The sequence below is a fragment of the Prunus avium genome, chromosome 1, assembly GCF_965620075.1.
Source record: "Prunus avium chromosome 1, drPruAviu1.hap1.1, whole genome shotgun sequence".
NCBI lineage: Eukaryota > Viridiplantae > Streptophyta > Magnoliopsida > Rosales > Rosaceae > Prunus > Prunus avium.
In genome coordinates, this window is record NC_142284.1 from 61,783,409 (window position 1) to 61,810,682 (window position 27,274).

Consider the following 27,274-nt stretch of genomic DNA (forward strand, 5'->3'; position numbering starts at 1 on the left):
ATAGTATAGCCGCCCGGTTATACCCGGAGTTTTGCGGCTATACCCGGAGTTTTTAAAAACTAAGCCGCGCGGCTATACTACGGTTTTTTATTATTAAAATAGTATAGCCGCGCGGCATAGTGTTTTTGACGTGCTGTGCCAAGCAGGCCCTTTTTTAAAAATAAAATAAAATGGTATAGCCGTGTGGCTATACTCGGGATATTTTTTTTAGAAAGATTATAGCCAATCGGCTATACACTTTACACAAGACACTGTGATCTTTAAAAAAAAATTTATTTTTCCTGATTTTTGTTTATCAATAAGGGTAGTTTAGAGCATTATCCATTACTATTTGGCCATTATCCGAGTCTCTATTGTCAGTTTTTGCTTTTCCAGAGCTATTACTCATATAAAGAATTCAATATTTTCACGTTTAATACTCGTATTGTACATGTACGAAAGTATTTTTCATCTTTAATACACTTGTTTTGTACAAAATTTTCATTATCCAAGTATCTATTGTCCCTGATTTTTGTTTATCGATAAGGGTAGTTTAAAACATTATCCATTACTATTAAATTGTCACAGACAGCTCCAGTCCAATTGCAACAATCTCCCTCACCAACCCAAGATAAAAGCCTATTTGAGGGATCCTTAAGATCTTTCTTGAACATTAGAAGTGATTGTCTCTCATTTTGTTTACAAGGGACACCCAAATTTCCATTGCATAAGCTAATGGTAATGTTTGCAATATAACTCATTTAGAATGGTGCGATACATACGCATACTACTACATTAGAACTGAGAGTGAAGGTCCATACTCAATATTTTTTTCAAAATCATTTTCAAATGGTGGACAAAGTCGTTGAGTATGTGGACTAGTAATAAGTTATAGGTTCATCCAGAGAAAGATACTGTTAAAATAATACTATTAAATAGATCCAAGCCTCGACAGATTCAACTTTGAGTGTACGTAGTTAGCTTTGTTAAGAAATTTGTTGGTTTCATAACAAGAAGCAGTGTCAGTTATCATTAGGATTGAATTTATTGACAAATTGATAATTGAAGACTGCCAAATCTATCACAAATGACCATTTAGTGTCTCCGAATGCTACGAAATTCCATGTCCCCGAACCCGAATCAATCCGAAGACAAGCCATACAAGAATCAATAGAAGGGGACTGGATTTACTCTTGCATCCACCAGCCTTCTGTCCTTTGGTTTTATTTTTAGGGTTGAAGTGGAAGAAGAAGAAGGTGAAGGGACAATCATGAAATGATACAGGGAGTGTTCTTAAAAAGTTTGGTGGCGGGTGGGGTGAGAAAATAGGATTCGATTTGGGAGTGGGAATATATAGAACATCATACATAAAGAAACTACTTCAAGTTTCTGCCTGAATGAAAATGCTTGGGGCACAAGTAACTTACAAAGTTGTTACAACTTAACCCGAAAGTATAGTTATAACCTTATCATATTACAAATAGCTGATAATTATCAAAGCCATGAAAAGTGGGAGACGGATTATTCGGGATTTTATCCACAAAAGGTTAAAAAAAAAGTAAATTTATTCGTTTTTTTTTAAATTGCCGTTGCCCTATTTGACCTGGGCCAGGACTGGACCTGCTAATAGTCCTATATATATTGGAAGGGAAGGAAGGAACTCATTCACACAGAAATCACAAAACCCTAGCCCACATCACTCCAAGAAACTCATTGGAGAATCCATTATCACTGCTACTCAAAGTCCCAGAGAAACCATAACCAGCCTACGTACTCCTTTTCTTTCCTTTCCAAGAAACCAAGAAATATTTCATCTTTAGCCTTCTCTTCTCAGCAAAGTCCAAGAGGAAACTACACATACTTATATATGGCACCTTGTGAGTATGTTGATGTTCCAATTGGATTTAAGTTTCGTCCAAGCGATGATGAGTTATTGAGGTATTATCTTCTTAACAAGGTTTCTGGCACACCATTTAAGTATAGCAACGTTGTGTCAGAATTCAATCTTTATGGTAAGAAAGAGCCATGGGATATATGGAATGATTTCGGTGGACAAAACTTAGAAAAGGGTGAAGACCTCTACTTCTTCACCAAATTGAAGTTAGTGACCGGCAAGGGTTCCCGCGTGGCTCGAACAATAGGGAATGGAACCTGGAAAGGTGAGGACAGAGGGACCACGGTCCGTGATCCTGCTAAAAAGAATACGCCTTTAGGTCTGTGTAAAAGGTTTCGTTATGAGAATGATAAATCTGATCAACATGGCTGCTGGATTATGCACGAGTACAGCCTGCACCCTTCATTGGTGAAGCCCCTGTCAAATTCAAATACTTGTGGGGGTGATGGTAAATACGTGCTCTGTCGATTTCGGAAGAATGACAGAAAGAGGAAGTTATCAGAGAATGATGGTGTCGGTGGTCATGCTCTAGTACTACAATCCCCTACCAAGATTCTAAGGCAACTAGAGAGCAGTGATGAAGTCGTATTAGGTGCTAACTGTACTCCAATTTCTGAGGCTTCTGAGGTTACAAATCATTATAATCAGCAACCGGAGCAGACTACCACTGCGAATGCTTACTTGCCAATGGATCAGCCACACTACTTTCTTACAGATTACCCAACAACTATGGCCTCTGCATCAACTAGTCCTCCACCATCTCTCCCTCAGCCAGACTATGGCTTTGAGCTAATTAGTGACACTGATCAACAACCAGCACAAGGTGCTGGTTTTAATTATGACCTCAGCCAATTTCTAGATTCTGATGATGTTGATGCCTTGATGAAGGATCTCTCAAATTTGGATAACATCCAACCACTTACAGCACAACCATTGGGAGGAGGATCGCATCCATATTCATGCATAATCCAGGAGTCTGCAGTTGATGAAGACTCGGGCAATATTAATATTGGATTTGGGATATCATCAGAAGATCAAACAGGTGGTGAACTTGGTACTGGAAATGTTCAACTCAATGTGTCAGGCTTCCCGGTTCACGATGATGAGATGCTCGATTTCCTGAACCGTGCTAGTTTTGATGATCTGGTGGACATGATCCAGTTTGATGATAATGATGATGAACTGCAAGCTTTTGCAACGTCACAGTCAGTTATGGGAATGGAGAGCACTACCACTGCTACTACGTACTAGTGATGTGAAGATGTAGATTAGACTTACTAGTTAATGTCCACGTTCTTGAGATCAATACAAATTACAATACTGTTCTTTTGCTGGAATGAATCATTATCTGTATTTACTTATTTGTTTCCATATTTGGCTGAAATTGTGTTGTTTGTTTCTACAAGAAATATTTTTTTAAAAAAAATCTAATTCGTTCCTAACAAAACAACAAAGATATCGATGCAGGAGATCTCTTGCATCCTCGTGCATCTTTTTCCTCATTGTTTTCTAGATGTCCTGCGTTTTAGTTGCTCTGATCACATCCCTATTACTTTAGAGGAGATCACTAAAGTTCAACAGCCGCTTGCAATTGGTAAAGGAATATCAACTGTCAAAATATAAGGAGTTTTATTGGGTTGGTTCAAAGGGCTCGAGCTAAATGGCTACAACTAACTAAATTTTTTTTGACATGGCTACAATTAGAAAATAGAAAATATCATCTCTCGAATAAAAAATTAATGCAGGTATCTGGGTTACTTCTCAAACTGACATGGCAAATCTTTTTATATACTCAATTTCAAAATAGACTTCAAGCTGAAATTCGGACCTCCTTGCAACCAAAAAAGTATTTCTTAAGAATCTTGGAACCATGTGTCTCTGATTTGGATAACCAACAGTTATTTATCTGGAAATTGACCAACAGCTTTGTGGACCTCCACTCAAAGAGAAGTGCGGCAGAAATGTGGCAATTGAGAAACACGGAGGAAGCCATAGAATCGAACAGAATTGGTTGTATATGGGCATGGGACTAGCTTTGTTCTTTTGTGGGTTCCTAAATAGCATTGTATTGTACATGAAGAAATTTTATGGTGTAATTGTTGTTTGCAAATATTACCGTACGTACTATTAGATATATAGAGTGAACCTGTTGTGTTTTTCCTGCAATAAAAGAATAAAGAATAGGGTCGGATGCTTTTATTATGTAATCATCCATCCCTTTGCTTCTTGTTTTTGCCCTTTTAGTATTTGTCCCTTATAAAATGTTGGTCTACTAATACTTTGCTTCTCAATATTGAAAGAGATCACCAAGTTTCAATCTCCTCATCCCTATTGATATTAAAAAAAAATATCCTTTTATTCATTATAAAAATGGTAAGGCATGTTTTTTCATATGAATCAGCATTGTGGGACCAAATTCTCTACAAATAATATGAAAAGAGCATAGCCGTGCGGCTGTACTACAGTTTTTATTATAAAAAATAGTATAGCCGCTCGGCTATACTATTTGTAACACGTAGCGAAGCAGGCGCTAGGCGCAGGCGGGTGGTCTTTTTTTTATTATAAATAGTATAGCCGAACGGCTGTACTTGGGGTTTTTTAAAAGTAAAAATAGTATAACCGACCGGCTATACGCGAGTTTTTTTTATATTATAAAAGGGTATATCCGCTGGGCTATACTATGATTTTTTTATTATGAAAAATAGTATAGCCGCGCCAGGATAATTTGACCACCAAATTGATAATCAGAACCCAATAACACTAGCAAATGTTAAAGGGTAATGTAGGAAATGGAGCATACTCTGTCCCAACCAATGCTAGATGTCAATAAAACCAGCTCTACCAGCATACTTTCCAAATGCGAGCAGTCTTCTCCCATTGTCCCCGACAACGTCGTCCAATGATAAGCTCATAATCATATAGGGACACCATTTCAGCTAGGATATATTCACCACCGAGACAGTGTGTTAAATTGATAAAATGAAGCAAAACAATGTCATGAAATAGCTTACCTTGTGCAAGAGTGGCATGTTTTCCTTTTGGGCCTTGTGAGTGTGGGAGAAAAATGCATAGGCTCTATCAGGAAGAATCATCTCCAGCTGCACCAAAAGCCAAACAGTTGTCTCAAACTTTATGACCAATTTGGCAAGTTTAATTTTGATGCTTGCTGTGTTGGTTTTAGTGTATAATCTGACTAAGAGAGGCCCTCTTTATTAAACGACATTATTGAGGGTGTAGTTTAGGATCAGGGAAAAACCAAGGAGAGGAGATAATGATTTGAGGCCAAAAGATTAAAATACTTCCACAAATTCTCTCCGTCCATTCTCTCTTTTTCATTGGACTAGACCCGTTGGCAGCCACTAACTTTTAAACATTCAAGAAATGCCAAAATTTAAAAATAAATTTTGCCATATCAGATAATAGAAATCATGGTACTATATGCTAAATTACAATCTATGCCACATACACCTCACATTAATGTTTTGATCCTTCATATTTTGTTTTTTGATTTATTATTCACATAGCATGCCATATTAACTCCTTGTCGTAAATGTAAGTTGTTTTTCCGAATGACAGACCATGATGATTTCTTGCATACTAATAATTCCTCTTTTTTTTGGTTGTTCATTCCTCTAATACGTACAAATTATTTGATACAATAATGCTAGACAGGCAGCAGTGGCGGATCTAACAAGGGGCGAGTGAAGCTCAGTTGGAGAAACAGGAAGATAGAGAGAAGCTCAGTTGAAAACCGCATTAGAGCAGACAAAAATTAAACGTTTAAAAAACTATTGAACCGTTGGTATTAACATTGGGAGCAAAAACATATAAACAACTTGCAAGTTGGAGAATCAAAAACATTGGGAGAATAAACTCTGACCGAAGAAAACTGGATTCTCTTAGGAACATTTTCAAAACAATTGGACCGTTGGTGGAGTAGCACTGGGCGCAAAACATATAAACAACTTGCAAGTTGGAGAATCAAAAACATTGGGAGAATAAATTTTTACCGAAGAAAACTGGATTAGGAACATTTTAAAAACAATTGGACCGTTGGTGGTAACATGGTAAAACGGTCAAATTAGTAAAATAAAAAGAAAAAGGAAAAACAAAATAATGGTACCGTCTTGAAATTTGTTATAAAAACCAGAGCTGGCATGGCAGTGAGGATTATTACTTCACCAAGCATTTTTCAGTCTTGCCACTAGCTTTCAAGCGCTGCTTGCTTAGATCATATTTCCTGGTTGTTTGGTCAAGAATCATATACTTCCCAGCAGTGCCATTTGGATTTCATATTGTCCCTTTCGTTTTTCTACCACCTTTCAGTTTCTGACTCCAACATTACATCAATGGCTGAAGCACTCGTTTCCGTGGTCCTAGAACAGTTGGTTTCCCTCACTCGTAAACAGATAGAAGAAGAGGTGAGGCTGGTCGTGAATGTTGACCGAGAAGTTGAAAATCTCATCTTCCATTTCAATGCTATTCAAGCTGTGCTCCAGGATGCAGAGGAGAGGCAGGTGAAGGAGAAGAGCGTCAGAAACTGGCTGCAGAATCTGGAGGATGTGTCGTACGACATAAACGACGTGTTGGATGAGTGGAACACTGAAATTCTCAAGCACCAAATTGAGAAAGAAGAAGAGAAAGAAGGTAAAAATGTTGCCCTTACAAAAAGAAAGGTATGCTTCTTTATTCCTTCCCCCAGCGTTTGTTTTGGTTCAATTGGTAAGGTAATTATGCGTCGTGACATTGCTATGAGAATAAAGGAAATAAATGAAAAGTTAACTGAGATAGCCAATTTAAGAGAAAAGTATAACTTTCATGAGAACACAATTAGAGCCACTGAGAAACTTGAACATGTTGAAACTTGTTCTTTTGTCCAAGTGTCTAGTATAATTGGTCGTGAAGAGGAGAAAAATAGATTAATGAGCATGTTGTTAAGTGAGAGTAGTCAACAAGGGAAGAGCCCATTTGTTGTGATCCCCATTGTGGGGATGGGAGGATTAGGAAAAACTGCCTTTGCCCAGTTAGTCTATAATGATGAAAATATAAAAACTCATTTTGACACTAGAATATGGGTTTGTGTATCAGACCCTTTTGAAGAGATCAAGATTGCCAATGACATTGCTAAAGCTCTAAATAAAGATGATAATCGAATTAATTCAACTAGTTTGCAACCTTTGTTGGAATGTATAAATGAATATATTAGTGGTAAAAAGTTTTTCCTTGTTCTAGATGATGTGTGGAATCCAACCATTAGTAATTGGGAACCATTAATGGGAGCTTTACAAAACAGTGCTATAGGCAGTAGAGTATTGGTGACCACGCGAAAAGAGACGGTTGCTACTGTGATGGGAGCAACCGTTGATCACGTAATCCATTTGAACATCTTGAGTGATCAAGATTGTTTGCAATTATTCAATAAAATTGCATTCTTTAATAGAGAAAGAGATGATCAGCTTGAAGATATTGGGAGAAAAATTGTAAAAAAGTGCAATGGTTTGCCTCTTGCTGCAAAGACCTTAGCTAGTCTCATGCGATATAAGAAAACCAGAAAAGAATGGGTAGATGTTTTGGATAATGAGATATGGGAGTTAGAAGAAGTTGAACAACAGGTTTTTCGATCACTATTCCTAAGTTATTATGAGTTGAGTCCGGCAGTTAGACGTTGTCTTTTATATTGTGCTGTTTTTCCAAAAGATTATGAATTTGAAAGAAATCAGTTGATTGAGTGTTGGATGTCACAAGAATATCTTAATATGAAAGGTGATAAGGAAAAAGAAAGAATCATAGGCCAAAATTACTTTGATAACTTAGTGATGCGTTCTTTTTTCCAAGATTTTGTTAAAGATGATAACGATGATGATATTATAGGCTGCAAAATGCATGATATTGTGCATGACTTTGTACAGTTTCTCACCAAAAATGAATGTTTTATTATGGAGGTGGCGGAAAGTTGCAAAGAGAAAAACATGATAGTCAATAATAAGGTTCGTCATTTGAACATAATGTCAACATACAATGATTCGTTTCCTGTTTCAATCTACAACTGCAAAGGATTACGGACTTTGGTAATTTCTACTTTGAAACTTCTTCCTTTACCCTCGGACTCATTTTCAAAATTGAAAAGCATTAGAACATTAAAGTTGAATGAAAACTCAATCGAAGAAGTTCCTGAAAGTATTGGTGGACTAGTACATTTGCGGTATCTCGATTTAAGTCAAAATGAGGAATTGGAAGAATTACCCGATTCTGTGGGTAATTTATTCAATCTGGAAACATTGCGTCTAATTTTGTGCTGTGGACTCGTAGAACTACCGGTGAGTTTAAGAAAGTTGGTTAACTTAAAGCATCTTTATATTTCGGGGTGCATGGATCTAAAAGTACCAAAAGAGATTGGAAGATTAAGAAATCTGCAAATCTTAGATTACTTGTATCTTCAAGGGGATGATGAAGGAAGTTTCAAATTAGGGGATTTGGGAAACTTGGAGCTTCAAGAGAGCCTTTGCATATATAACTTGAAGTACGCGAAAGATGGGAGAGAGGCTAAAAATGCAGAGGTGGGGAACAAGAAGAACCTGCTTCATTTGAGTCTACAATTTCAGGACCCTCTTGTTCGAAGTGGAATTGTAGCTTCGGAGAAGGATGGAGAAATACTGAATGCCTTTCAAGTGCATACAAATCTGGAGTCGTTGGATATCATTGAATACCACAGTACCACCCTGTGTCCCAGTTGGATGATGAACTGTCATAATCTGAAAAGGCTTTTATTCCAAAATGTTCCATTTTGTAGGGGTTTGGCTCCTCTGGGGAAACTCCAGTCCCTTGAAGATTTAGAGATAATTTGGATGAAGAGTGTGAAAAAGGTGGGAGTTGAATTTTTGGGAATAACAGGCGAAACACCACAAACATTAATAAAGTCGTTTCCGAAATTGAATACACTCCGACTTGAACACATGTTGGAGTGGGAAGAATGGGAAGGAGTAGAAGAAGAGGATTCTAAAATTACAATAATGCCATCTCTTTTATACTTAGAATTCAAGAATTGCAATAAGCTGAAAGCACTGCCGAACTTCATATGGAAGACCCCGCTGCTGGAATTGAGCATCTCTCGTTGTTCGATTCTTGAACAAGGGTTCGAGACGGAGTGGGTGAAAAAGGCGTCTCAAGTCCAAAACATCGATATTGGTGGCAGGTTTGTGAAAAAGGACGGACGAGTTTCAATGGAGGAGGACGGAGGAGTTTCAACGGAGGAGAGGATTGATGATGGGCTCTGCCTGCCTATCAGTATCTGATCCACCCCTTGGGCTAAAATGGTAACTTTGAACACCTTCCTTGTAATTCTTTAATTGCTACCATCTTCATATTTACTTATTTTCATTAATTTTATATATCCAGCTTAATTATAATTTATATGAGAAGAAGAAATGATGCAGTTGGTAGCTTCGGTGCTGTAATTAACTTGGACAGAGTCAGTGTGTCATGAGATCCATACAAGACTTGTTCATCTCCAAGGTATATATCTTTGCCTCAAATTGTACAAACTACTTCAGTTTCTAATGCACCTGCAAAACATTTGTGCAGGAGCAGCAGATTTGCGAATTGTGCTAGGATCAGGATGGTTGATTTGATCACTTTGCGAATTAAGACGTTGCTAAAGCAAACAAGTATAGTTTGCTCAATCAAGAAAAGTGCTGCAGAAAAGCCAATGAGCGGATGCATAGATGCTCAGCGACATTTTCCAGTCAAGAGGGAACGATTTCATGATGTTGAAAAGCAGCTCCAGCCACGCCAACGAAGTTTTTGTTTCTAAGTTGCATACTTGATTTTGGAGCTCTTTTCAGTCTTCTCCACCTCTGTTTCTCTCTAGTTGTGTCTGGTAAGACCGCTACTATAGTGGATAGGATTTTGATTGGTTTTGGTATTTGGAACCAAACTGGTCTTTCAAGCCTTCTTTATTAAATTAGATGACATGTCCTGTTTCTGGTCAAGTATTGTAAAACAGAAACTGTGTCGCTTTGAACAATAAATGAATGTATTGGATATTGTTACCTGAAGGAAGGTGAGTCAATTGAGGTGGTTTGGTTTACAATTTCTTTTGATCCCCAAATATCACAAGTGAAATCAGAGATTCAAACAAGCCCACAGCCTTTCCTTGTTAAATCTTGAAGCTGCTTGGTACTCAATAATCTAGGAAATTGTTTGTCCCAATACATGCAATTCACTGCCAGAGGGGGAGAAAACAGAAGCTTAAAATAGGGTTCTAGTTTTCATGGGAAAAATCTAAATAGGTTTGATAGCAGAGTGTAAAACATACCAATTACAAATGCATAAGGGGCAATTTTTTCATGGAAAACAGGGCTGTAGTTTTCTGGATGTGCATAATAGTCAGCCTGAAATCGATTAGAATGCTTTTGAGTAAAATCATGTAACAAACATGCACAAAAAGAGCTTTGAGGGAACTCACTTTGTCAAATGGTGTTGTGGAGTCTTCGTGTTCAACCATGTCTTCACTAGTCACAACACAGCCATATACTTGGAAGACCCTTTTTGATGTGAGTGTAGGTTGAGCGACATCCTTGGCCTAATCAGATTGAAGAATGATGAAACTAACACCAACAAGGCATGACACATATTTCTTCAAGTTAGTGGAAGAAGGCGATCATGAACTCGAAATGCCTTTTGAAAATCAAACATGAGATTATATATGCAAAACTACCTAAAGCTCCATTGTTACATGAAACATTTGTGCAGGAGTTTAATATTTACCATCCTGAATAGCTCCGAAAGTCTGCTTGAATCCACAAAAGTATGTGGAAGAAGCTTAACTATCTCTTGTGCACCAGAAGAAGCTACCAGAATGAAAGTTATATTATATCAGATCAATCTTGATTCTTGATAGTAGAAGTTACAGTCATTTATGATAAAAAAATCACTTACTAAAACTTGTGCTGCATAAGGACTTGAAAAACATTTTCAGAATAAATATGTAATCGAATTGGTAAAACAAGTGAGACAGCCATATTAGAATGTACCGTTTCCTGAACCTGTGATGACAAAGACCAGAGGGCAGATTTCTGATGGCAGTCCAAGACTTTCTATCTCTTCACCCGCAGAAATTACTGCAGACTTGGCAGCAGCCACCGACGAATGCATATAAGATGCCCCCAATGAAAGGAACGGTGTTGAATACCCAAGATTCAAGTATCCTTGAAGAAAGAAAAAGAAATGGAAAGTTTGTCAACCAGACAGCATATTAGTTCAATGAAGGAAAAAAAAAAACATCATATCAAAAGTAAAAACAAAATAGAAAAATCCAGCTCATCAATTTTGCATACATTGGAAGTAAACTAGAGCTTGAAAAGATTTTCCTTTTTTTAACCCAAAAAAAAAAAAAAAAAGCGTATGGCCGCGCGGCTATACTCGGGGTTTTTTCCAAATAAAAATAGTATAGCCGCGGCTATACTCGGCGAAGCAGGCGCTAGGAGTCAGGCGGTTGTACTTTTTTTTATATAAATAGTATAGCCGAGCGGCTATACGCGGGGTTTTAAAAGTCCTTCTTTATTTATAAATAGTATAGGAAAAAATAGTATAGCCGAGCGGCTGTACTTGGGGTTTTAAAAGTTCCTTTTTCTTTATAAATAGTATAGCCGCTCGGCGATACCCGGTGTTTTAAAAACAGTATAGCGCGGCTATACTGGGTGCCTAAATTGTACAGCCGCTCGGCTATACTCGGGGTTTTAAAAAAATAGTATAGCCGCGCGGCGATACGTATTATTATTATTTTTAAGAGAGTATAGCCGACCGGCTAAACTATGGTTTTTAATTATAAACGTATAGCCACGCGGCTATACGCGGGATATTTTGTTTTTTTAAAAGCCAGAAGCCTTGCCGAGCGGCTATACTCGTGGTATTTTTTTTTTATAAAAAGCGTACCGCCGACCGGCTATACTAACGTTTTTTATTATAAAAGTAGCATAGCCGCGCGGCTATACTATTTTGACACAAGCAGCGCTAGGCCGGAGGTTTTTAAAAACATAAGCCGCGCGGCTATATAGTATAGCCGCGCAGCATACTGTTTTTGACGAGCTAGTGCCAAGCAGGCCCTTTAAAAAAAAAATAGTATAGCCGCGCGGCTATACTCGAGATATTTTTTAAAAAAAAGATTATGGCCAAGCGGCTATACACGTTACACAAGACACTGTCATCTTTTAAAAAAATTTATTTTTCCCGATTTTTGTTTATCAATAAGGGTAGTTTATAGCATTATCCATTATTATTAGGCCATTATCCGAGTCTTTATTGTCAGTTTTTGCTTTTCCAGAGCTATTACCCATATAAAGAATTTAGCATTTTCACATTTAATACTCGTATTATACACGTACGTAAGTATTTTTCATGTTTAATACACTTGTTTTTTTACAAAATTTTCATTATCCAAGTATCTATTGTCCCTGATTTTTGTTTATTGATAAGGGTAGTTTAAAGCATTATCCATTACTATTAAATTGTCGCAGACAGCTCCAGTCCAATTGCAACAATCTCCCTCGCCAACCCAAGATAAAAGCCTATTTGAAGGATCCTTAAGATCTCTCTTGAACATTAGAATTGATTGTCTCTCATTTTGTTTACAAGGGACACCCAAATTTCCATTGCATAAACTAATGCTAATGTTTGCAATGCTTAGAAATCTGAAAACTGAAACAATTGTCATGGCTTTGTCCAATATAACTCATTTAGAATGTTGATATGTGATATGTGTGAGCAATATAACTCATTTAGAATGTTGCGATACTACTACACTAGAACTGAGAGTGAAGGTCCAAACTCAATACTTTTTTCAAAATCATTTTCAAATGGTGGACAAAGTCGTTGAGTATGTGGACTAGTAATAAGTTATAGGTTCATCCAGAGAAAGATACTGTTAAAATAATAATATTAAATAGATCCAAGCCTCGACAGGTTCATCCAGAGAAAGTTACCTTTGTTAAGACATTTGTTGTTTTCATAACAAGAAGCAGTGTCTGTCAGTTATCATTAGGATTGAATTTATTGACAAATTGATAGTTGAAGACTGCCAAATCTATCACAAATGACCATTTAGTGTCTCCGAATGCTACGAAATTCCATGTCCCCGAACCCGAATCAATCTGAAGACAAGCCTTCTGTTCTGTCCACAAGAATCAATAGAAGGGGACTGGATTTACTCTGTTCTGTTCAGTCCTTTGGTTTTATTTTTAGGATTGACGTGGAAGAAGAAGAAGAAGGGGAAAGGGCAATCATGGAATGATAGAGGGAGTGTTCTTAAAAAGTTTGGTGGTGAGAAAATAGGATTCGATTTGGGAGTGAGAATATATAGAACATCATACATAAAGAAACTACTTCAAGTTTCTGTCTGAATGAAAATGCTTGGGGCACAAGTAACTTACAAAGTTGTTACGACTTAACCCGAAAGTATAGTTATAACCTTATCGTATTACAAATAGCTGATAATTATCAAAGCCTGACAGCCATGAAAAGTGGGAGACGGATTATTCGGGATTTTATCCACAAAAGGTAAAAAAAAAAGTAAATTTATGTACAGCCATTATATGGGTTCGTCATTTATTGACGGATTATTCGTCTTTTTTTTAATTGCCGTTGCCCTATTCGACCTGGGCCAGGACTGGACCTGCTAATAGTCCTATATATATTGGAAGGGAAGGAAGGAACTCATTCACACAGAAATCACAAAACCCTAGCCCACATCACTCCAAGAAACTCATTGGAGAATCCATTATCACTGCTACTCAGAGTCCCAGAGAAACCATAACCAGCCTACGTTGTTGGAAATTAGGAACGTTATTTAATTGTTATTTAGTTTCCTTTTATTAGTTGATTGTAATTGATTTGGAGTAGTCTCCAAGTAACCTAGTTTTCCTAGTTAAGCTTGTAATATCTCTATAAATACTTAGCCTTTTGGCTCTATCAATAATACCCTAGAATTATTCTTCTCAACACAATCTCTAATTTCACATGGTATCAGAGCACCGATTCTAGGGCGTCTCTTGAAACTTTTTACAAACCTCATTTTCTTCACGATCCGATGTTTCACAACCCTAGTTGCTAATCTTTGAAATCCTCTGCCAAATTGAGAGTCGTTGGCGCTTTTCATCCTTCACCCATGATGGGTATTCATCTTGTACAGTTATCTTGTTCACCCTCTCCTCAATGATCAATATTTTATTCCCGCTACCAAAGCCATACTATCCCACACTTCCTACATCTAACTAAACCAGCAGTCGCACCCTTCTTTGGTGCTGCAATTTCCTTATGTTTTTCATACCTCCAAGTAATGCTCTCTATACAAATCATATTGAGCCATATCTAGTCATGCTCTCTGTTGCAATCAGATTGAGCCCATGTTTTCATGTCAGACTACGCTTGCCACAACCGCGCCATCTTCGGCCTTCATCAAGCTTATCCATCATTTTCTTACCATGCCGTCTTCATTGCGGTTCCTTCATGAGCCTCGTCACTGCTCACTGAGCAGTTTATTTCCTCCGTGAGCCTCGTCAATGCTCACTGAGCCATCATGTCTTTGGACAACCCACGACATCTCCAACAAACGCAGGAGGCTCTACACTAACACTAGCACCACCGCTGTTGACCAGCCACTGTGTTCATTGATTCTTTGCCCCTGCCTAGAAACGATCGATCGCTCATATCCAAGCCATCGATCGTAATCTTCTTGAGAGCACCTTTGCACAACTGCTGGTCCTTTTTCTCTCTGTGTTGCCATCGCTTCTTTGCACACGACAACCCAACATGAGCTTTCACTTTCTCTCCTTTGTTGATATATCAATTTCTCTCTTTGAGGCTTCACATCAGACCCAATTTTTTGTTTTCTTTCTCTACCTAACTTTTTTCTTGGCCAAGTTTGCTATTTTCTTTCTGTCTCCACATCACCCAATTCTTCTTCTTTTTTTGGTCAACTTTTTCGATGGGTCATTTTTCAAAAATAAAAATAAAAATAAAAATTTCACTTTCACGCCATCTTCTTGGCTTTGCTCCTTTTCTATTTTGTTTTTTTTAATCCCTCTTTCATCATTATTTTTCATTCTCTCTTCTCTTTTTCCAAATCTCGACCCTCTACAAGCTTCGGATTTGAGGGGCAGATTTGGGAGACAGACACATTGTCACACAGGCAGCTGCACACCATCATCAATAGCTTCCGCACAACTGCACCAGCAACATTATCAATCAGTTGCACTAGCAACACCATCATTCAGCTGCCCCAGCAGCATCATTATTCAGCCTCAAGGCATCATCAACAACATTTGTTGCACATCAGCAACAAAATCACCATCGTTGCACATCATCAACATCAACAACAGCCTCCATACATGCAACATATGCTGAACATCAGCACAACTTTATTTGGGTGCTGCTTCCTTCAACTCACGACTCTCATACATCGTCGGATTTGAGAGGAGCAACAACCCCCTTTACAGCAGCACACCGCTGCCCCATTTGCCCCTATATTTGCCTCCATGATAGCAGCGACACAGCTGTCCCATTTGCCTCCATTACAGCAGTGACACAGCTGCCCCCTTTACAGCAGTGACACCACTGCCTCATTATCAGCAACCTTTGGGAGTAACACCTTTCACAATCTCTTGTGCAAATTGGACGTTCTTGATATCCACCCTCCAACTTGAGGGGGAGTGTTGGAAATTAGGAACGTTATTTAATTGTTATTTAGTTTCCTTTTATTAGTTGATTGTAATTGATTTGGAGTAGTCTCCAAGTAACCTAGTTTTCCTAGTTAAGCTTGTAATATCTCTATAAATACTTAGCCTTTTGGCTCTATCAATAATACCCTAGAATTATTCTTCTCAACACAATCTCTAATTTCACATACGTACTCCTTTTCTTTCCTTTCCAAGAAACCAAGAAATATTTCATCTTTAGCCTTCTCTTCTCAGCAAATTCCAAGAGGAAACTACACATACTTATATATGGCACCTTGTGAGTATGTTGATGTTCCAATTGGATTTAAGTTTCGTCCAAGCGATGATGAGTTATTGAGGTATTATCTTCTTAACAAGGTTTCTGGCACACCATTTAAGTATAGCAACGTTGTGTCAGAATTCAATCTTTATGGTAAGAAAGAGCCATGGGATATATGGAATGATTTCGGTGGACAAAACTTAGAAAAGGGTGAAGACCTCTACTTCTTCACCAAATTGAAGTTAGTGACCGACAAGGGTTCCCGCGTGGCTCGAACAATAGGGAATGGAACCTGGAAAGGTGAGGACAGAGGGACCACGGTCCGTGATCCTGCTAAAAAGAATACGCCTTTAGGTCTGTGTAAAAGGTTTCGTTATGAGAATGATAAATCTGATCAACATGGCTGCTGGATTATGCACGAGTACAGCCTGCACCCTTCATTGGTGAAGCCCCTGTCAAATTCAAATACTTGTGTCATCACACCCTATGTGGGTGAGTGGGAGATGTAATAAAACAATGATTATGCACTAATCCTTGTTTTATGGCACTACACAAATTAAGGCACTTAGCCTTGTTTTATGGCACTACACTAATCCTTGTTTTATGGCACTACACTAATCCTTGTTTTAAGGCACTAAACCTTGTTTTAGTGCACTACCAACCTAAGCACTAGTGCATGTTTTATGCTCTCTTGAGATGAGCTAAAACAACTCCTATAAATAGATGGAGTGTGTGCAAGTGAAGAGATGATGAGAAGCATTAGTGCATGCTCTCTAAGTTGGTGTGTGTGAGACAAGAAGTGTGAGTGCATATCAAAGAGTTGTAGTGAGTTTTACACCCACAAAGAGAGAAACCTCATATCTCCCTAAACACTCTCCTTTAGGCAATTCACCAAGAGCCTTGGTCTTGGGTAAGTGGAATCAATGGAGTAACTTTCATAGCCAATCCAACGACCTTGGAGACGAAGAACGTGTAGAATCTTGTTGGCGTGTTCGTGACGTGGAAGCATCACGGTGGGCTAGTAATTGCAAGCGGTTTTTCACTTGGAATCTTCCGCAAGGTATGCAGTACCTTATTCCGAATATATATTAACGATTATTAACAGTGGTATCAGAGCTTGTATGCTTGCTTTTCGCCATGTTGAATGATGCATGAGAATTTGTTTTTTCTTCCACAAGAACTACCATGAAAGCATGAACCAAGAAACTTCGTTTTTTGTTTGATTGTTTTTTGATGTTTTCTTTCCATGAAGTATGTTCCTCTATGTGATGAGAACTTACCTTTAAATTTTCGCACAATTTAAAGGAGTGGTTTAGGAGAAAAACTGAAACCAAAGAGCATGAAAAACAGTTTATTTTCGAGTTTTTTAGAGCATGTTTGTATGCTGTTAAATTGTTTTTCTATGCTGTTTCTTTGCCTTAGCATATTCTCTGTTGCATGAGCTTTCCAATGATATATTGTATGCGTCATTTGGATGCATAACGAAGGAGATAGAGGTCTCCAAAGATGGCCAAATGATCATGAAAATCTGGAAATTTTTTTCTGGAAATTTCAGCATATGAACAGTGTTCTTCGTGAACAGTGTTCTTTGTGAACACATCCTCTTTGAAGGCGCGTGAGAGCACGTATGCCCTTTGTAGAGCTTCATCTTAGACATACGGAATCCAATCGTGGACTCCTCCCGTCTATTTTCTAAAAATCATTTGGCTAAAGTATCACTTGGAATAAATGAATAATTGTTTGTTTATGAAGTTGCAACATAATGACATGTCATTTAGAAACTAAATATGTTATTAAGTTGTTCATATTTAGCATGCCAAATATGGACTTAAGATTGGTTGAGTTAATTTATGGGTCATACTAGTGGAATTGACTACCCAAAAAATGTGTGATGTCTAGGCAAGTTATTTAGGAAACACCTTTGGTGTTTAAGAGGAAATGGTATTTAAGCGAGTTCATCTCCACCACTACTCCCGAAACTTACCTGGTCACATTTTTTTCGGTGGACTTTCATTGGTTAACCTATTAAATGGATTCCCAATTTTAGATCTATGAGAGGCCCATGCGCTTTTATGAAACTGCGCAAACTTTTGTTTGGTTGGAAACTTTGTGTTTTCTAAGTAGAAATTTGTTTAAAAGTAATTGAAAATGTTTATTTAGACTTGCTTTTTGGGTGATGATTATAAGCATAGCAAATTTTCGAGTCCAAATTTGTAAGGAAGGATAATTTTTTTTCAATTTATTTTTGAAACAAATAGAAATGTGTAAAACACTAATACTAAAGTCAATCCTTGTGTGTTATAGATAATGGCCACCAAAAATGTTGTTGCTGACCTAAATAAGGGAGACAAACTTGAGGGTACCAACTATGATATTTGGCATAGGAAAATTCAATATCTCTTGAATGAGCAGGAGTTATTGGAAACATTAACCAATTCAATGGTCGAACCTGAGGTTGGGCAAACGGCCCAACATCGCCGTGATCTTGAAGCTTATCAGACTTGGTTCAAAAAGGATCGTTGTGCGCGCTTTACTATGCTAAGCAGCATGCACAATGATCTTATTGGGGGATATGAGAGCTACCCTACTGCCAAGGCTTTATGGAATCAACTAAAGTTTGATTTTGGTGGTACGTCCACCACTCGACTTAGAAGTTTGGTTCTGAAGTTTGAGGTATACCGCAAAAATCCTAAGCACACGATTCATGAGCACTTAAGGGTGCTTTCTAGCATGATACGTGACTTAAAGGCTGCTGGAAATACCCTCACTGATGAGCAGCAAGTGCAGGCAGTCATCAGATCCCTGCCAGATTCATGGGGCTCCATGAAACAAATCATGACACATAATGAGAATATCAAGAATTTTTCTGATATTTCTCGTCATGTTGAGCTAGAATCGGAGCGCCAAGAGGCGACCAATGCTACTGCCCTTTTCGCCCAGGGTGGCACGTCTAAGACTAAATGGTCTAAGCGTAAAGGAAAAGGAAAGACAGATAAGCGGGATGGGGCAAACAAGCTTGCACCAAAGGATGACAACAAAACCAAGCGCCGTCGGGGCAAGCGTGGTGGGAAGAAAGACTTGTCCAAAGTCAAATGCTATAACTCTGATAAGAAGGGTCACTTCGCTCGTGATTGTACTGAGCCGAAGAAGGTATCTTTCTTAACTAAACCTTCCCACATATATGTATGTGAACATGTTTTAGTTGCTAATACATCCTCTGGGTGGATTGTAGATACGGGAGCAACCAAACATGTGACTCGAGATCGAGGAGGTTTTTTGGATTATCGACGAATTCCAAATGGCACCTCTGGTGTGTTCATGGGTGATGGAAGCCATATAGAAGCTTTGGGAGTTGGTTCATATCAACTTCAGATGCGCAATGGGCGCACATTGCTCCTCAATAATGTGCTCTACGTTCCTGGAATTCAGCATAATCTATTTTCAGTTTTAGAGTGTTTGCGTGATGGATATTGTTTTAAGTTTTCTTCTTTTGGTTTGGATGTGTTATTGGATGGTACAATTGTTGGTCATGGTTTTTTAAGGAATAACTTCTTTTATTTGGATTTGAATGATTCCGATTACTCATCTTCTTATATAGCTTATGCTGATGTACATGTTGATTCTGCAACTTGGCATGCTAGACTAGGACATATAGGACGTGATAGGATGACAAGGTTAGCTAGAGAAGGTCTTTTAGGCTCACTCGCTAAAGTTGACCTACCTATATGTGAATGTTGTCTGGCTGGTAAAGCTATAAGAAAGCCTTTTGGTAAGGCTAAGAGAGCTACTCAACCGCTAGAGTTAGTTCACTCGGACATTTGTGGACCTATGAGTGTGAAGGCACGTCATGGCGCCTCTTATTTTCTCACATTTATTGATGATTACACGCGATATGGTTATGTCTATCTGATCGCTCACCGCTATGAAGCCTTGGATTGTTTCAAGCGTTTTATAGCTGAGGTTGAGAATCAAACAGAGAAGAGTTTAAAGGCTCTTCGCACAGACCGCGGACGCGAGTACTTATCTGAACAGTTTAAAGAACTATGTGAAAATAAGGGGATACGCAGACAACTTACTGTTCCTTATACACCGCAACAAAATGGTGTTGCGGAAAAAAGGAATAGAACTTTATTAGACATGGTTAGGTCTATGATGGCGCAAGCTAATCTCCCAATTTTGTTTTGGGGAGATGCAATATTAACTGCTGCCTACATTCTTAACCGAGTGCCTTCCCAATCAGTCACTTCAACCCCTTACGAATTATGGAAAGGCGAAAAGCCCAATTTGGGGCATTTGCGCCCTTGGGGATCAGCTGGTTTTGTTCATAATACTTTTCACAAACATGGAAAGCTTGGCCCTCGAGGTAAAAAAAAACATATCTTCATAAGGTATTGCGAGCACTCGAAAGGCTATGTGATGTATGGTGAACATGCTGATGGAGGAATGACTGAAATAGATTCCCGAAATGTGAATTTCATAGAGAATGATTTTCCTAGCATTGGTGATGCCCAAAAGAATCTTGACCTCCATGAGTTGGAAGGAAGTGAAGATATTTCACAATCTTTAAGCGAGGATGGGGAATTGACTCCTAATCCAGTAATCGCTAAAGAAAGTGACAATGATCTGCAACCTAGTTGGAGTATACCAAAGGATGGTACACCACTAGAAACTCAAGATTTAATGGTGCGCAAGAGCAAACGAGGAAATATTCCCCGTCGATTTTTTGAAATTGAAGGGGAAACTTTCTTGTGTACTCCAATAGATGAAGAAGAGCCTGCTTCTTATAAGGAAGCGCTATCATCTTTAGCTAGTAAAGAGTGGATGACTGCTATGCAAGATAAGATAAGCTCAATGGACAAAAACAAGGTCTGGGAGTTAGTTGACCTTCCGCCTGGGCGCAAGACCGTTGGAAACAAATGGGTCTTGAAAATCAAACGCAAAGCGGACGGTTCAATTGACAAATACAAGGCACGTCTTGTGGCGAAAGGCTATACTCAAAGAGAGGGTATAGACTATGATGATACTTTCTCCCCTGTGGTGAGATTTGCATCTATTCGCCTAATCCTCGCTATTGTCGCACAAAAGGATTTGAACCTTTTTCAAATGGATGTTAAGACTGCATTTCTCAATGGAGATCTAGACGAAGAGATCTATATGGATCAACCAATGGGTTTTGAGGTCAAAGGACAAGAGCGCAAAGTTTGCCGTCTCAAACGTTCTATTTATGGCCTCAAACAAGCGTCTAGACAGTGGAACATTAGATTTCATACCTCAATCATCTCCTTTGGTTTTGAGATGGTTGAAGAAGACCACTGTGTGTATCTAAAACGATCCAAGGAAAATGTTCAGATTCTTTCATTGTATGTTGATGACATTCTCATAGCAGGAAATGACATGGATTCCATTGTCGCCACTAAGAAGTGGTTGTCCGCAAAGTTTGAAATGAAGGACATGGGTGAAGCAAATTATGTGCTAGGAGTGAAAATCATAAGAGACCGTTCAAAAGGACTTCTTGGTTTGTCTCAAGAGACTTACATTAAGAAGATACTTGAACGTTTTCGTATGCATTACTCCAAACCCATAGACACGCCAATGGAAAAAGGATGTGTCCTAACCCTTGACCAATGTCCTAAAAATGATGAGGAAAGAAACCAAATGACCAAAGTTCCTTATGCATCTGCGATAGGAAGTCTAATGTACGCTATGTTGTGTACACGGCCAGACATCTGTCATGCAGTTGGTATGGTGAGCCGTTATCAAAGTAATCCTGGACCTGCTCATTGGAAAGCAGTAAAGAGAATTTTTCGATATCTGCAAGGTACCGCTGATCTTGTCTTATGCTACCATGGTGGCGATTTGAGACTTAGAGGTTACAGCGATGCAGATTGGGCCAATGACAGAGATGAACGCAAATCCACCTCTGGTTATGCTTTTATACTTGGAGGTGGAGCTATCTCTTGGTGTAGCAAGAAACAGTCTTGCATAGCCCTATCCACAATGGAGTCGGAATATGTTGCTTGCTCAGCAGCAGTTCAGGAAGCTGTTTGGTTAAGAAGATTCTTGCAACGACTAAACTATACAGCCAAAACTTGTGAGGCAGTACTTGTTTACTCAGATAGTACATCTGCTTTGGCATATGTAAAGGATCCGAAATACCATGGAAAATCCAAACACATAGATGTCAGATATCACTATATCAGACAGAGGGTAGCACAAGGAGAGGTTATATTAAAGCATATCTCAAGTGGCAATATGGTTGCTGATCCTCTCACTAAACCCATTGCTAGAGATGTGTTCCTTTCTCATATTAGGAGTATGGGACTACGAAGGTTTTAATATACCTATTTTTGTAATTGACTTTATTATTAATGCAATGTTAATCGTTTTTTCCATGGTACTTGTTCTAGAATGATTGATATGGTTTTTGCACAAAGATTTGTCACCAGGCTTGAGTCAGCCCACTCACATGGGAGATTCACCTTGGCGCTGAGATAGCGAGCAAGATGAGACATTTGTGTTATGTTCTAAAATGCTTAGACAACATATTATGACGAATATGTATATCTGCGCCCAAGTAGGCAGTAAGATAAAACACTTCTCTAAATGTCGCCTTAGTTGGAGCTAAGATGAGATCTTGAAAAATGAAAGAGGTCGATCATAGAAAATTGCCATAAAATCTATGAAGCCTGTATTGAGCCGAATGTGAGATTCCAGACAGGTGCCGGGAGGGTGACTGAGACTAGAACTCAAGTTAGACATTTGTGTAATGTCTAGACTAAGATTCGTATGACGTATGTCCAATTCTTGGACAAGTGACATGCTCATTTTATGAGAATACGTCATAGCATACATTTTATACTGTATGTGCTAGTTGCGATCGACAGTGGGAGCGATGAATGAATCCCTGCTTCATCACTATGTGAGCCACTTGGATCATTAATTAAGATCCTAAAAATGTACCCTTAGTTGACTTTAGCCTATGTCATGAAGAGGATGCTTGATGTTGCTACTTTAGCTTGTTTTCCTAGGATCAATTATAAGGTCTCAAGGGGCATGTCTAAGAAAGCAGTTAAGTCTAGTTGGATTGATATAAGCGCTTAAGGAAGGCTGTTCGACAATACACCATGTTTTTGTGACTCATAGCTGGCCAGCGTCTATGTCATATTTGTTGTTGACGTGTCATGAGTACAAAACATATTTGGGGTGAAGCACTGCTTTTATGAGGGGTTAAGAGTGCTGATACCGGTGTAGTCTGAATAAGTCTGGGGTATGTACGAGATGATTTCAAATGATGCACTTTTATTAGTTTGGTGATGACTTAATAAAATGTGCTCTTGTAGCTGTACGTTTTTTCTCGCAAGGTCGCACGACCCATTTCCTGTATGAGAAGAAGAGTGTATACTAGAGGTTTAAGATGATTATGAGGTTATCACACCCTATGTGGGTGAGTGGGAGATGTAATAAAACAAGGTCATCACACCCTATGTGGGTGAGTGGGAGATGTAATAAAACAATGATTATGCACTAATCCTTGTTTTATGGCACTACACAAATTAAGGCACTTAGCCTTGTTTTATGGCACTACACTAATCCTTGTTTTATGGCACTACACTAATCCTTGTTTTAAGGCACTAAACCTTGTTTTAGTGCACTACCAACCTAAGCACTAGTGCATGTTTTATGCTCTCTTGAGATGAGCTAAAACAACTCCTATAAATAGATGGAGTGTGTGCAAGTGAAGAGATGATGAGAAGCATTAGTGCATGCTCTCTAAGTTGGTGTGTGTGAGACAAGAAGTGTGAGTGCATATCAAAGAGTTGTAGTGAGTTTTACACCCACAAAGAGAGAAACCTCATATCTCCCTAAACACTCTCCTTTAGGCAATTCACCAAGAGCCTTGGTCTTGGGTAAGTGGAATCAATGGAGTAACTTTCATAGCCAATCCAACGACCTTGGAGACGAAGAACGTGTAGAATCTTGTTGGCGTGTTCGTGACGTGGAAGCATCACGGTGGGCTAGTAATTGCAAGCGGTTTTTCACTTGGAATCTTCCGCAAGGTATGCAGTACCTTATTCCGAATATATATTAACGATTATTAACAATCAGCAACCGGAGCAGACTACCACTGCGAATGCTTACTTGCCAATGGATCAGCCACACTACTTTCTTACAGATTACCCAACAACTATGGCCTCTGCATCAACTAGTCCTCCACCATCTCTCCCTCAGCCAGACTATGGCTTTGAGCTAATTAGTGACACTGATCAACAACCAGCACAAGGTGCTGGTTTTAATTATGACCTCAGCCAATTTCTAGATTCTGATGATGTTGATGCCTTGATGAAGGATCTCTCAAATTTTGATAACATCCAACCACTTACAGCACAACCATTGGGAGGAGGATCGCATCCATATCCATGCATAATCGAGGAGTCTGTAGTTGATGAAGACTCGGGCAATATTAAGATTGGATTTGGGATATCATCAGAAGATCAAACAGGTGGTGAACTTGGTACTGGAAATGTTCAACTCAATGTGTCAGGCTTCCCGGTTCACGATGATGAGATGCTCGATTTCCTGAACCGTGCTAGTTTTGATGATCTGGTGGACATGATCCAGTTTGATGATAATGATGACGAACTGCAAGCTTTCGCAACGTCACAGTCAGTTATGGGAATGGAGAGCACTACCACTGCTACTACGTACTAGTGATGTGAAGATGTAGATTAGACTTACTAGTTAATGTCCACGTTCGTGAGATCAATACAAATTACAATACTGTTCTTTTGCTGCAATTAATCATTATCTGTATTTACTTATTTGTTTCCATATTTGGCTGAAATTGTGTTGTTCTTTATGGGCATGGCATGGGACTAGCTTTGTTCTTTGTGGGTTCCTAACTAGCATTGTATTGTACCTGAAGAAATTTTATGGTGTAATTGTTGTTTGCAAATATTACGTACTATTAGATATATAGAGTGAACCTGTTGTGTTTTTCCTGCAGTAAAAGAATAAAGAATAGGGTCGGATGCTTTTATTATGTAATCATCCCTTTGCTTCTTGTTTTTTCCCTTTTAGTATTTGTCCCTTATAAAATGTTGGTCGACTAATACTTTGCTTCTCAAAATGGTATAAAACATGTTTTTTCATATGAATCAGCATTGTGGGACCGAATTCTCTACAAATAATATAAGTCACTTTTTTTTTCCCACACACACATTACCAAGGTGTGATGGGGTTCGAACTTAAGACCATAATATGCAAGTCAATACCCTTTTCCACTTAGTTAGACCTCATTATCCTCTTAACACATCTATTTAACTAGGCCCAAAATATGAAACATCAACACTTAATTACTGATTTCTTGACACTCAAACTAAGAGCAGATTTGCATTAAATTGTTTCAAAATGTCAGAATATTGAATTTTCAAAATTGAAACTACAAATATAAACTAAAACGTCTTGGCTTAAAATTGGTATGTCATGGCTTGTCATGGGCACGTCACAAACTAGATCCTAAGACTAAGGAGGAAGTATGCTATGTCCACCCAAAAATAGAAAAAGAGGTGAAAAAGAGGTAGGCATGAAAATGAGACTGTTGAAATATTAAAAGTATCGTAAAATATAATAATATACACAGTTTTTTTGTTTGTTTTTGTTTGTGTGTGTGTGTGGATATATATACATTTTAAGGAGTGAGGGACTCTGGTCACCATGAGTCTGTTTGCATCCTAATTTTCTTTTAGAAAAGAGAAAATTGCCGAAATACCCCATGAACTCGTACCCCTATCGAACATAACACCCTTAAAAAAAAATCAGCCAATTTAGCACATGCTGTTAAATTTTGTGACATTTCATCCAATCTCCCGTCAAACCCAACCACATGTGAGATATTTTGAGGGCTATTTTGTCCTTATTATTAAAAATCTATATATATAAAGCAAAAGGTAGAGAATGGTGAAACATTCAAAATACTAGAAAATGCCATTGGTTAATGCAAATATTAAGAATTGAAATTATTAATTAAATATGGATAATATGATAAATTCACACTTTTTCATATTTTAAAAAAATTAAAATTAAAAGAAAAATCAAATAATGAATCCTATTTTTATGGAATACAACTACTCATTATCTTTTTTAATTCTAAAATAAATTTTAAATTAAAAAAAAGCCCATCGCAAGCGCGGAAGCGCGTGCGGAGAGGCTAGTAATTATTATTGCTTATTATTAAAAATAATTTATTATTGGGGCTAACGACAAAACAACCCCTCAATTTTTTGGGTCATTTTTAATATGAGCCCCCGAGTTTCAATTATTTCATCTATTTACACCCAACGGTTTCAAATTTGACCAATTTAGGCCTTCCGTTAAATTGACCGTTTGGTTAAACGTTAATGTTGATGTGTCCACAATGGGACCCAATAACTAACCAATCCTTAAAAAAATTAATTTAAAATAACATAAAATAAAATAAAATATATATAAAAAAATCCACCCATGCACAACCTTCCCCCCTCTCGCCGACGCAGAGCCACCCTCTCTCTCTCTCTCTTCTCCAAAACAAACACACCACTAGGCCTCATCATTTGGCCCGCGGGCTCATGGGCTTACGGGGGCCCACCCGGCCCATTGAAAAAAAGCCCGGCCCGGCCCGTTATGGGCTTTGAGAGGGCCCGGCCCGCTTGGGCTTGGGCTTAGGTGTTTGAAGTCCGGCCCGGCCCATAGGCCCGGCCCGATTAAGCCCATGAAAGCCCGGCCCGGCCCGCCCACAAAAGCCCGGCCCGTTAGGCCCGCATACATATATAATTATGTATAAATAAGGGTTTAGAATTAGGATTACATCACTTGAATGACAAATCTCCCTCTTTAATTTTTTTTTGTGTGTTACTTGTTATAAAAATTGTGTTTGTTTCCATTGAATTCTACTCATTCCTAGTTTATAATTGGATGATTAGCACATTAATTTGTGTCATTTATTAATACAACAATTATATATATATATATATATAATAAGACAAACAACATATCATATCACCAAACATAATCATACCACCAAATATAATCATATTTTTCTTTAACACATCACCAAATGATGAGCACAAAATTAATACAAGTTTTATCCTTAAATTTATAGTTGTTAGTATTTTCTTTTGTTTTATGTAAATCTATTAGAGTATTTTCTTTTGTTTTATGTAAATCTATCAAGGAAATATGCTCAAGACAACGTGAAAATGTGATTACATACAAAAACATGAAAATGCATACATAAATTTAAATTTTCAATTTTGTTGTAGCATAATTTTTTTTTTTTTATTTACACTTATTATTTTTTAGGCCCATTTCGGCCCGGCCCGATGGGCTTTTTCAAGCCCGACTCATGAGATGGGCTTGGGCTTTGAATTTTCTAAA

At 38.2% G+C, this 27,274-nt stretch overlaps 4 protein-coding genes across 5 annotated transcripts; 3 read left to right on the forward strand and 1 right to left on the reverse strand.

Moving 5' to 3' along the window:
- Nucleotides 1–1,846: 1,846 nt before the first annotated feature.
- On the forward strand, nt 1,847–3,124 carry LOC110765715 (uncharacterized). Its single transcript, XM_021968920.2, has one exon. The coding sequence runs from the start codon at nt 1,847–1,849 to the stop codon at nt 3,122–3,124; it is 1,278 nt and encodes a 425-aa protein (XP_021824612.2).
- A 2,896-nt stretch (nt 3,125–6,020) lies between these two features.
- On the forward strand, nt 6,021–9,858 carry LOC110765724 (putative disease resistance protein RGA1). Of its 2 annotated transcripts, XR_015836080.1 has the most exons (3): nt 6,021–9,186; nt 9,269–9,385; nt 9,455–9,858. XR_015836080.1 is itself a non-coding variant. In XM_021968931.2 (2 exons), exon 1 carries the CDS (start codon nt 6,223–6,225, stop codon nt 9,163–9,165), a length of 2,943 nt encoding a protein of 980 aa, XP_021824623.2. In that variant the 5' UTR covers nt 6,021–6,222; the 3' UTR covers nt 9,166–9,186; nt 9,269–9,858. The 2 variants fall into 2 exon arrangements, 1 of the variants encoding a protein (XP_021824623.2); XM_021968931.2 differs by having other exon boundaries at nt 9,269–9,858.
- A 144-nt stretch (nt 9,859–10,002) lies between these two features.
- On the reverse strand, nt 10,003–11,026 carry LOC110765725 (alpha-aminoadipic semialdehyde synthase-like). The gene is made up of 5 exons (XM_088249905.1): nt 10,906–11,026; nt 10,640–10,722; nt 10,338–10,454; nt 10,188–10,263; nt 10,003–10,094 (listed from the first exon to the last, which is right to left on the reverse strand). The coding sequence occupies exons 1-5, from the start codon at nt 11,024–11,026 to the stop codon at nt 10,003–10,005; spliced, it is 489 nt and encodes a 162-aa protein (XP_088106031.1).
- Nucleotides 11,027–15,870: 4,844 nt separating this feature from the next.
- Nucleotides 15,871–16,371, forward strand: LOC148298142 (NAC domain-containing protein 45-like). The gene has a single exon (XM_088249908.1). The coding sequence runs from the start codon at nt 15,871–15,873 to the stop codon at nt 16,369–16,371; it is 501 nt and encodes a 166-aa protein (XP_088106034.1).
- The last annotated feature ends 10,903 nt before the right edge of the window (nt 16,372–27,274 follow it).

What these genes read in the sequence shown, in the direction of transcription:
- LOC110765715 (XM_021968920.2), top strand. Translation starts at nt 1,847, where the DNA reads ATGGCACCTTGTGAGTATGTTGATGTTCCAATTGGATTTAAGTTTCGT.
- LOC110765724 (XM_021968931.2), top strand. Translation starts at nt 6,223, where the DNA reads ATGGCTGAAGCACTCGTTTCCGTGGTCCTAGAACAGTTGGTTTCCCTC.
- LOC110765725 (XM_088249905.1), bottom strand. Translation starts at nt 11,026, where the DNA reads ATGCATTCGTCGGTGGCTGCTGCCAAGTCTGCAGTAATTTCTGCGGGT. An exon ending in CATCACAGGTTCAGGAAACG is followed by an intron (nt 10,723 to 10,905) that starts GTACATTCTAAT and finishes TCATTCTGGTAG; the next exon opens with CTTCTTCTGGTGCACAAGAG. An exon ending in TTTCGGAGCTATTCAGGATG is followed by an intron (nt 10,455 to 10,639) that starts GTAAATATTAAA and finishes CAATCTGATTAG; the next exon opens with GCCAAGGATGTCGCTCAACC.
- LOC148298142 (XM_088249908.1), top strand. Translation starts at nt 15,871, where the DNA reads ATGGCACCTTGTGAGTATGTTGATGTTCCAATTGGATTTAAGTTTCGT.